Source organism: Nestor notabilis, unplaced genomic scaffold (assembly GCF_000696875.1).
Source record: "Nestor notabilis isolate BGI_N333 unplaced genomic scaffold, ASM69687v1 scaffold12670, whole genome shotgun sequence".
In the NCBI taxonomy this organism is placed as follows: domain Eukaryota; kingdom Metazoa; phylum Chordata; class Aves; order Psittaciformes; family Psittacidae; genus Nestor; species Nestor notabilis.
The window spans coordinates 1-10522 of NW_009909752.1; the positions used below are offsets into that span (position 1 = coordinate 1).

At 40.0% G+C, this 10522-nt stretch overlaps 1 protein-coding gene across 1 annotated transcript; it reads right to left on the bottom strand.

The window, feature by feature from the left end:
* Window positions 1-1720: 1720 nt before the first annotated feature.
* On the bottom strand, window positions 1721-9949 carry CDPF1 (cysteine-rich, DPF motif domain containing 1). Its single transcript, XM_010021804.1, has 3 exons — window positions 9837-9949; window positions 7539-7650; window positions 1721-1870 (listed from the first exon to the last, which is right to left on the bottom strand). Exons 1-3 carry the CDS (start codon window positions 9947-9949, stop codon window positions 1721-1723), a joined length of 375 nt encoding a protein of 124 aa, XP_010020106.1.
* Between the last annotated feature and the right edge of the window lie 573 nt (window positions 9950-10522).

Consider the following 10522-nt stretch of genomic DNA (forward strand, 5'->3'; position numbering starts at 1 on the left):
CTAACTATTCCATGATTCTATGATTCTATGTAACTATGTTGCTTTTTGTCAGCTTGATTGTAACACTAGAATTTTAAGATGGAAAAGTGCTGTGATTCTCTTTTGAATATCTCTGATTCTCTTTACAGAGTAACATTGTTACTCGTACAGAGCAGATAGACAGATAGGTACACTACAGCTCTTAAAGGTGGTGTGGCTAACATGAAACTGAAATTTCCTATTTCATGTAAATTTAATATTACTTTCTGTAAAAGAATAGGCTCTTGTTACTACAAAAAGAAAGCTAAAATATTGACTTCTAACATGTATCTTTTTCCCCACAATTAAAGATATATATGTATTTCATGTCTTAAAGAACCTAGAGCTTGAAAAGGGTATGATAAGTACATTATTGCTCCTCTGGTAACTGCAAGAAATTCCAGTCCTCAACAGGAGATACCAATACACTAGGTTCAGAAATTAAGATGATTTTAGGACACTCAAATGACTTAAAGATCTAAAAATAACTCATCGAAATAATGTTGATTTCTTTTAACAGACACACAGTTCGTTCTACTAAAATGACCAAGTTTAGATGCTGACATATGACAAATGGTAGGGATGGAAGAGTTGAGCAAAGAGATGTTAACCAAGGCATTAACAGGTTCTGAACCAATGACCAACAAAAGCTTGAGTAAACAAACACATGATTCGTGGTTAGGGAGCATTCTAGACATATCCTTAAGGTGTGGGACTAAGAAGTTTTTACATAAATGCCACCTAAATCTTTCTTGTAATTAATTAAGACAAAGTCAGCACAGATAATTGTGAACCTAATTTTTAAGCTAAACAAACTGCTGTTTTCCCAACAGACTGAAACCTCTATTCTGGTTGCAGTTTAACTGCCCAATTCAGAAAATAATTAAACTTATTAGCTGAACTTTTCTATTTCCAGATTAACTGATGTGACAGTGAAAAGGAAGTCATCTTTATTTGTGAAGTATAAACCAGGTATATTAAGGATCCTCTCCTGTTGCTGTATTTATATGGGCTTAGAAGATTGAGGGGAAAATTACTGCAACTGCAAGTAACTTGTATCTTTCTTTTCTTTTATTATCATATTGGTATTCTATTACAAGAACACCTACTTTCAGAAGGCTAATGCTGTGATAGTATTGATATTCTAATATTGAAGGATCTAGGTATCTCTATGGGTATCCGTGGCATTTTCTTGTAACTATTTTATTTTAGACTTAAAAATAAAGCTTTGAATTCCATGCCTACTGTAATCTTATCAGGACAGCTCTGTCAGGTTAACAATTGGTGTATTCTGACTTTCTTGGATGTATATTGAATCAAGCGAGATAAATCTGTCGCAGATTTTCATAACACTGTAAGATCATCAAGAACACCACAAAACATTAAACTAACAAATGTGAAAACTGGGATATGGTTCCTATGCTATACACTGTTCAGTTTTTTACTACATGCGCTTTACATGTCGACAACGGGCTTGTCTGCCTTTCTTTCTGGCTCTTCAACACCTTCAGGCCATACTGCTGGCACTGCAGTTGCTGCATGATGATGTTTGAAGCCAAGCCAATTGTAAGGAAATGTGTTACTGTGTTCCGTAGTAGTGAGCTGATGAAGGTCACGTCTTTAAAAGCAGCAACATGATAGTCTCCAAAAGGAGAGAGTAGAAACCCTGGCCAAAGAACTGTCTCTCTTGGTCCTTCAGTACTTATGTTCTTGTATCTGCCTTTTTGCAGGAGAAGGATTTTTGTTGGGGCTTCCTTTTATCCATATCTTCTTGTATTTCCAAAGGAAAGGCTTTTAGATTTTCATTCACGCAAGGGAGGCAGAACCTTTTGGAGTAGAACAGACTACATTCCTGCAAAGAAAGTAATATTATTAGCAAGATACACAAAATGGAACTGCTTCAGTTTCAGTCTCATTAAACCACATTTATATTCAGAATTCATCTAAATTAAATTCTTCTAGGTTGAAATACTCCAGCAGTTTTGCTTCTTCCTATTTAATAACTAACATCTGGTGAGAGCCAACTGACTGAAAAAAAATTTTGGGTCTGTAACACTGCTAACCAAACCACCTGTGAATGAAACATGTCAGATCACAGTGTTATTCCATTTCAAGGGCAGGGAAAATACCTTATTTGTGCACAACAGCTTTTATACTTCGCCATCAAGAGGTCAGAGAAGAGACATCAGCTCAAGCTTTAGCACCACGTATGCTTTTAGATTCTAATCAGTGAGTACATTTATTCAAGGAAAAGGTGAGTAATGGATGAAATCTCAGTTTAATTGTCTCAGCCAATTTGCAGTACAGAGTTTGGACAACTGGGAGAGAAGCTTATTAATGTATTATTCCTCTGCCCTGCAGCAAGACTGAAGTCCGCGGTTCTCCTGGCGTGCTGATCACTAAATTCCAAATAGGATTTAATGGGTAAGCTGGACCTGGTATTGCTGATGGATTATTCTTGGGCATTTAAGCATGAATAAAGATATGAATTTAGATGGCTCAGGACACCTTTTGAGGAGTAATGGATCCTATTGTGTTCTTCCTAAATAGCAAAGTTTTCTCTTGCCACGGTCCTTTGTGGCTGGCCTTCCTCTGGGGGCTTGGCTTGGCTGTTTCTGTGCTTCTGTTCTTGCTTTCATTGCCCTTGTCACTATTAAGACGTTAGCAGTAGATGCAGCAGACGATTTTATCAAAATCTCTATCAGCCTGCTTCTGTGCAACTTCCAAACCCAAGGAACAACTCCTCTTCACCTATTGTCCTTTTCAGCAATGACTGCCAGGCGCCTTCGTATTCAGAGCTAGTGTGAGACCCTGGTCTCTGAAAAGCCCTGAAACTGGATTTCAGTTGCACAACCTCATAAGCCTATTGTTTTTTGTCTCTTGCTATCCCTAATACTTTAAGCTGCCAATTAAAATGGAAGATTAGAGTTTAAATTGGCCCTGCTATTCTTGTTTGTATTGCAAAACGGCACACAGCTCCCCCTGCCTCCAGGTTAAGTTCATGGCTCCACAGTGATGGATGCTGTGCCACCAGCCAATGGCAAAGCAGGGGAGAGGCTTTTCTCCTGTTCTACAGATGGGGAACTCCGATGTTAAGGTGCAGCTCCTCACAGATATACAGGTGCTCAATTTGCATTCTTTTACCTGAAGTAAGCTGCCAGCTTTGGCCAGTGAGAGTTAGACAAATGATGACTATGAACCACTGCATACCTGAGCACTGGGTCCATCACTGTAGAGTCATAAACTTAACCTGGAGGCAGGCTGTGGGATCAGAGAGTGGTGAGGCACTGGAACAGGTTGCCCAAAGAAGTGGTAAATGCTCCAACCCTGGCAGTGTCCAAGGCCAGGTTGGACAGAACCTTGGGTGACATGGTCTAGGGTGAGGTGTCCCTGCCCATGGCAGGGGGTTGGAACTAGATGAGCTCTAAGGTCCCTTCCAACCCAAACCATTCTATGATTCTGTGATTATTCAGCCTAGCTGTTGTTTTAAAGCCCTACAAATTACACTAACTATGTATAGACAAACCCTTCTTTGACCATTATCCTGATAGGCTTCAGTGCTTAACTGGAAAATTCTTTAATAGGTTTCACCTCTTCCATGACCAAGGCAGGAGGAGGCCATTTCAATTTCAAACAATCCGGTTTAGGCAAAACTGTGCTGACAAAGCATACTGCCAGAGTTTATTTCTGTTCTAACATGGATCATGTCTGGAAGTAATGTATACAGGGATTGTATCTTTATCACACTTGTAAAGGAAGCTGCATGTAAAGGAAAGGTTATGCCTAACTTTGTCCAGGATTGACCCCGCATGACTGGATGTTGAATGGAAAGCAGCTGTAGTGTTACATTTATCGTTTAATACCTATAATCATGTCCAAGGCCAGTATCTAGTCACTGTCTGCTGAGGTGAGCAATAAGGGATGAAACTTGCTCCCTGTCCTATTTTCTTCTCCAAAAGACAACTCTTTTCTTTTCCTATGTTTAATGAGTGTTGCAATAAAAAAGAAATAACTGTTTTAAATTACTAATATGGTCAGATTGTATCAATTCCTCTTCCCTTTTCTGAAAGGGAAACAGGAAGAAGGGCACACGAACTTCCTAAGGACTTTTAAAAGCTTTTTTGTTATCTTCATTTCTGCGGGGTTTTGACATGTTTTAAGACATTACAGATAGTCATTAGAATTATTTTCAGTTTTACCACAAATAACAGCACTTACCAATATACTATGGTAAAGACTGGGTCAGTAGGGTGATGTACTCTGCAAGCTGACTGGAGTGAATTAACTGAGTGACGCTTAAGAGAATATTTGAAGAAGTGAGTTTATGAGCATTATACAGAACAGTTGTTAAGTCAAGTCCTGACTTTCACTGGCAGAGCAGCTGTAAGGAAAGCCACTTCAGCTAACATAGGTTGTCTCATGAAAAGCCTAATATCTGATCTGTATCTAAGCCTCCTTAGATACAAAAGCTACAGGTTAGTCTAGTACTAATTTTGAATCAACATAAAAATGAAAGCAACCTGCCACAGAAAACTTTCTATGACATTGGTCCAGCTTCTTTGCCAAAGAAAGAGGCCCAAGAAAGCATGATTTTCTTCAGTTTCAATTGTTATATTACAACATTACAGAAAGATTCAGCACAGGACTGAGTTGATCTACTTGGGTCAAGCATAAGCAGGAACCAAAACCAATCCACAGAGATATTATCCTAATTTTGTCTCTCTCTACTGTCTTGGAAAAGTCTTTGCTTCTCTGGGCTTTTAATTTCCCTTACATGAAAGAGGAATAAGACGTGTTTACCTGCTTTGTGGTGTGGGTGTTTAAAGCACTAATATTCATTTCTGCAGATCTCTTTCAATGTTACCTAAGCAGTATTGCTAAATACATTTTGAAACCATAGTCATAGATGTGTTTCACTATCTGGCCTGGCCAGTTTGGTAAGAATTCTCAATTATTTGCAATCAAGGTTTTGCTTTGAGTGATACCATCAGGGGAATCTTGAGGACTCAGATAACAAGAAGTAAATGATTGATATATTTCCACAATAGGCGAAATAGGCAGGAATGTCAAAAAGATTAGAAGGGGCTTCTATTAGCTCATTGCTAATATCCTCTTTATATTGTTATGCCCTAGATTAACAGAAATCATTAATAAACCTTTTAAAAAGAAAAAGCCCCACCTTTATTCAGAAATGCACAGTGTGGAAAGATACTGAGAGGCTAAAATGCTGTGTTTTGGACACATTTAACTGCCAGACTTGGAAATACCAGTTGAATCCTTCCTAAATTCAAGAAAATTAGTTTGGGAATGAAGATAGCTAAATGTGCTCAAGTTTGCCCAAAACGTGTGTGAACTGCTAATCCTCTTCTGTAAAAAGGAGGGCTAAACCTGATGTGTCAGGGCAGGAATTGAGCTCATAAGCCTGAACTATCTGACTAGTTGCACTTGCCTCTTCATCTGGCTCTGTAGGGGAGTGAGTCAACTTCCAGTCAAGACAGGGACATTGTCACTAGGAGGATCTTGCTCACATGTGAGCTCTGCCTCCACGCAACTGTCTTTAGCTACTTGGCTCTGGAAATTTGAGCCCAGCTACCAAAGACGTAACCAGAGAGCACTGGCACTTCATCTGACTCTCACGTAGCCCTCAGGTAGTTCCAGAATGGAAAAAGTTAATCTCAGTTGCAATCCTTAGTCTGATGTTCTGGTGATTTTCATTCATTTAAATGACAGAAGAGACTTCAGAAAGAGGAAACAAATTTAATCAGGAGAAAGGTGCTATTCCACACTCCTCTTACGACAGGGGTCCAAATCCATCCTTGGTGCTAATTCCCTGCAAATCAGAATAGCAGCTGAACTTGTCCAAGTGTGCCAATTTCCTTTTGGCTGTGTCTGTCCAACCCCCTAAATTTTGTCAGTGTAATGTGACCCTTTGTTTTGCTCAAAAGAATTCCCTCAAGTCCCCACACAGAAACTGTCTGGCATTGGCATATGAGCTGCCTCAGTTGCCCAGATTACCTCACCTCATGCTCTGAGGAGGCCAGGAGTGTAACTTTGTCCCAGCGGAACTATAACTGGCTACCAAACATGAAAAATAAATAAATAAAGCTACATCTTCACAAAGTCTTTAGCAGGTCTGTTTGTTTTAGAACTCTCACTACTAGCTACCTGCAGTAAGGATCATGTCAGTGGAGCTGGTCCCTAACCACTGCAATTACAGAACAGGCTGAAAAGGTTGAATCTGCAAACTGCAAAAGCTGACACTGAAGAGCAAGGTGTGCTCTTGCTAATAGCTCATGCTAATTAGCTGCACTCTTAGATTTAAGCACGTTACTCTAAGATAGCAAACAACCACTTTGAAACAGAAGGCTGGGATCTGGCTGGCATTAGGGCAATAGTGTTTGGCATAACAGATACATGCCGTTGTCCATGTAAACAAGCAGGTGAAGTCTCCTCATGGGTTGAATCATGCATGAATCCTGACTACTGCAGTCCCGAGTCTCTTTCAACCACAGAACTGGCTTGCTCAGGAAAAGGAGTGGAGCCTAAGTTTTCTCAATTCATTTTACTGCCTCAAAGACACACAGTACAGCTGCCAGACACTGATAACTGTGTAATAACTTGTCTTCATTTTTGCTTTGAACTCTCAGCAAACAAAGGGGCCATTTCTGCACTGAGGAGAAGAAATTAAGACAACTGTAATTTCACACCACCTTTCTGGACTGCACTCAGATTTCATAGTTTTAAGGTTGCCTACCAGCTGCTACTCAAATTCATTCTTCTTCAGAGAGCTGTCATGTGACTTTACACCTCACCTCCCTGCTCATTTTCTACGTTAGCATTTGCAAATAGGATGGCAGCCCCATGCTGTGGACACAAACCTACCAATCCATGGATAGAATCATAGAATGGCTTGGGTTGGAAAGGACCTTAAAGCTCATCTAGTTCCAACCCCCTGTTATGGGCAGGGACACCTCACCCTAGACCATGTCGCCCAAGGCTCTGTCCAACCTGGCCTTGGACACTGACAGGGTTGGGGCATTTACCACTTCTTTGGGCAACCTGTTCCTGTTCCTCACCGTCACTCACTGCGAAGAACTTCTTCCTTACATCTAACCTGAACTTCCCCTGTTTAAGTTTAAACCCACTGCCCCTTGTCCTATCACTACAGTCATATTCCCTTTACAGGAAAACAAAAAAAAGTCTATTGTTGGGTATAGTATGACTACTGAAACTTAAAAGTCTTGAAGCGGTAAGTGCCTTGCATTTCCTTGTGCTAGGAAAGTGGAAAAGAACACTCATTGTGAGGTTGGACTGTGTTCATCTGTAAATAGGACACTTGAATTGCCAATCATTTTCTTTTAATACAAAGAGCTTTATCTGTGGGAATCCACAAGAACATACAATTAGCTTGCCTTACATATAGACTGTTTGTTTTTTGGCTGTTTGGTCTCTCTCTAACAGGTCACCAGGACTGCAACAAAAAGAAGTGATTGAAGAAGCTTGTTTTACTTGTTACTTACTGTACCAACGCACACTGATCTGCTACACAAACTGCAATGAGACCCAAGGATGAGGAATTTGTCCTTGTCAGGGGTGAAAGGATCCTTCATGACATAGCTTTCTTCCAAAAGCCTGTAAGAGAATAATTTCAGGCTTTTAAGGGTAGATTTCACAGTAGGGGAGAGTTGAAAGGCAGAGCAATTGTGGAGACTGAAAAGGTATCAGCCCTTTCTACTTGACTTCTTCGTCCTGGAGTTACACATGAGGCAATGTAGTAGATATGCAGCTCCTTTCCTCTTCAATACCAATATTTGTGGCTGCCTTGAGTCCTATGCTGCACTTTCTATGTGTTGTCTAAAATTAGGGCAATTGGCGATCCTTTTAACATTACCTTACTAGGTTCTTCTCGGTGCTCTACCTTGAAGTATTTTCTTATCTTGCATATTTCTGACAGGCACTCCTTAGCATGGCCAACTTCAATACCTTGACAAGTTAACATTTCAATTGCACAGCTTTTTATTAGAAGTTCTATTCCAAAGCTGTGTGCATGAGAGCATAAAAAGTTTTTATTGCTCTTAGTTATGTCACTGCTGTAAAGCGAAGGTTCCCACCTCTTGAAAGCGGGAGCTACTGGCACAGAGCTTTGCAATGACCTGGAATATGCTTACTTAATGTCACAGATTGCACTGTTTGCTCCAGGGTATTAAGGGAGTGCATTTATTAATAATTTGGCAATTCGCTTGGGAAAGACTAAGGCCTTATTCTTCCTGCGAGCTCCAGGCAAAGCATTAAAGAGGTAAATTGGGTGTCTGTCTGCACAGGGCACCCTGCAAGGCTGGCTCATTCTTTGACTTAAATCAAACATGGATTCTGTAATAATATGGAGTACTATATATATATATATATAAAGGTATTCTTTTAACTCATATTGCCTTCTCCTCATCTATATACATACTCAGGTATGTGTGCATCTGAGTGTATTTTCTTTTTCCTCTCCACTCAAACAAAAAATGGTATAGCTCAAGTCTTCCTTACGAAAGGTCACGTATTTTATCACTGGAGATTAACAAGTCTCTTAATATACAAAGACTGGATTACCTTTGCAAAGTTTCCCTTGCAAGATTCACAGTCTTAATGTAGTGCAGAGACCTGGTCATTGTACAAGCCTTCATGTCTAGCATATATTTTCTGCAGCAATTCCATTTAGGACACATGAGTAGGCCAGAAAGCAAGCCAATAAAGGTAGTGTGTAAAGCTTTTTCTTATATGCATGTATAGAAGTATTATGCTTCAGCATTACTCTCTTGCTTTTTGAATCTCAGTCACCTAAATAAAGCTGAGATGACAACAGTGAGCTTGGATAACTTAAAGTTAAGATTATGTTCAGCTTTGATTCAGATTCTTTAGGAATGGACCTGATCAAAGGTAGGCCACTGCTCTGCTGAGTAGAAGAGAGAAAACCAGTAGCACTGTGGGATTTGGAACGATAAAAACAGAGCTGCCCTAGGAAAACAGCCGAAGCAGGTGGTAATCAACAGCTATGTCCATTTTATAAGAAATTAGCAGTCTCAGTAGGGTGAAACACTGAGTACATGACTGACTTCCAGTGAGTTCCTGGCCATGTTTGCATGATGGGTTCGTTGATCAGGATGACAACAGAGCAACTGGTATACTTATAGCCAACTGCTTTGTTTCATGTGCAGTTTAATGCCTGCAGACAATGTTGTAATGGCATAATTTCTGGTCAAACTATCCCTACTTAGCAGAGATGGAAAAAGCTTTGGTCTCCTAAAATGTAAATTTGCACTACATTTCTACACACTTAAATATCACACAATCTGCTAAAGAATTGTTTAATTCATGCAAAAAAGGATGGCTGTTCAGAACTCCATGTCAAACAGCTCTTAAAAAGTGTTTTTACCATATGTATTTAATTGATGCTGTGTTTACATGTTTCCCAGCTAACACAGCTGAAAGGCAAGGGCTATTCCCAGAACTGCTAGGCTGACAATCAACAGCATTCTTCTTAGAAAATAATGATATAGTTGTATTCTAGGGTGGTCAGTGGGGTTAGGAAGTAAGTTAAATGAAAATCTTCGCATGGTGTTGAAACAAGATGGGAAAGTTGATTTTTGTCTTTACTATCAATGCTGACAATGTTTAACATTGGAAATAGAAGGTCACTTTAAGTACCAAGCCTCATATTCAGGGGCAATATGGTATGTTATTGCATTCATGCACTGTATGCCATTCCATGGAACAAGGCTTCTAATGCTCATAGCATAAATGAAATCTGTAATATGAAAGACTGTACTTACACAATAGAGCGCGTGTTTGGTGGCTTCTGCCCATAGTACGTGTATGGAGCTGTTAAGCTACATAGCTGACAAGTGAACTCTCCTGTAGGCTGAACTTCTTTGGGAGCATCCATCTTTAAGCTACCTACAAGCAACACAAACACTTTTTAGCTCCAAAATGCAATACTTGGAACATGCCTGCCTGCAAGAAGATTAAGCTCATGTGGGACATCTGGATAAGCAAATTAAAACCCAATGGAAAACTGACTATTGCAAACCTTGATTAGTAAATCTTTTCTCCTAAATCAAGTTGGTTTCCCATGTCCCAGTTACACTTACCTAACCCCTTAGATAGCTTTAGGCCTGACTATAAAGTTCACCTGTTAATTTGGAACTTGATCCATAAAAGAATTTAGGTAACAAAGCAGATGGCTGTGATCCGGAAAACCCTTTGCTCATCCAAGGCCTACGTTCCCTAAGCACTACCTGGGCAATGACTCCCTATGTGCTGTGCAGAATCCCAATCCAGATCTGCAATGCCTGTCTCTTCCTCCCTGGAAATGGAGCCATGAAAGGGTTTGGGACCCTACTCAGGTGGCAGGCACCAGAAAGGTAGGTGCTGCAATGATTTACTACATCTTTTTCTTTGCTTCTGGTTCACCTTCAAATAGAGTTTTGGAAGCTTAACCCTGGCTCCCTGTTCTTAT

What these genes read in the sequence shown, in the direction of transcription:
- CDPF1 (XM_010021804.1), bottom strand. Translation starts at nt 9,949, where the DNA reads ATGGATGCTCCCAAAGAAGTTCAGCCTACAGGAGAGTTCACTTGTCAG. An exon ending in CCAAACACGCGCTCTATTGT is followed by an intron (nt 7,651 to 9,836) that starts GTAAGTACAGTC and finishes ATTCTCTTACAG; the next exon opens with GCTTTTGGAAGAAAGCTATG. An exon ending in GATCAGTGTGCGTTGGTACA is followed by an intron (nt 1,871 to 7,538) that starts GTAAGTAACAAG and finishes CTTTCTTTGCAG; the next exon opens with GAATGTAGTCTGTTCTACTC.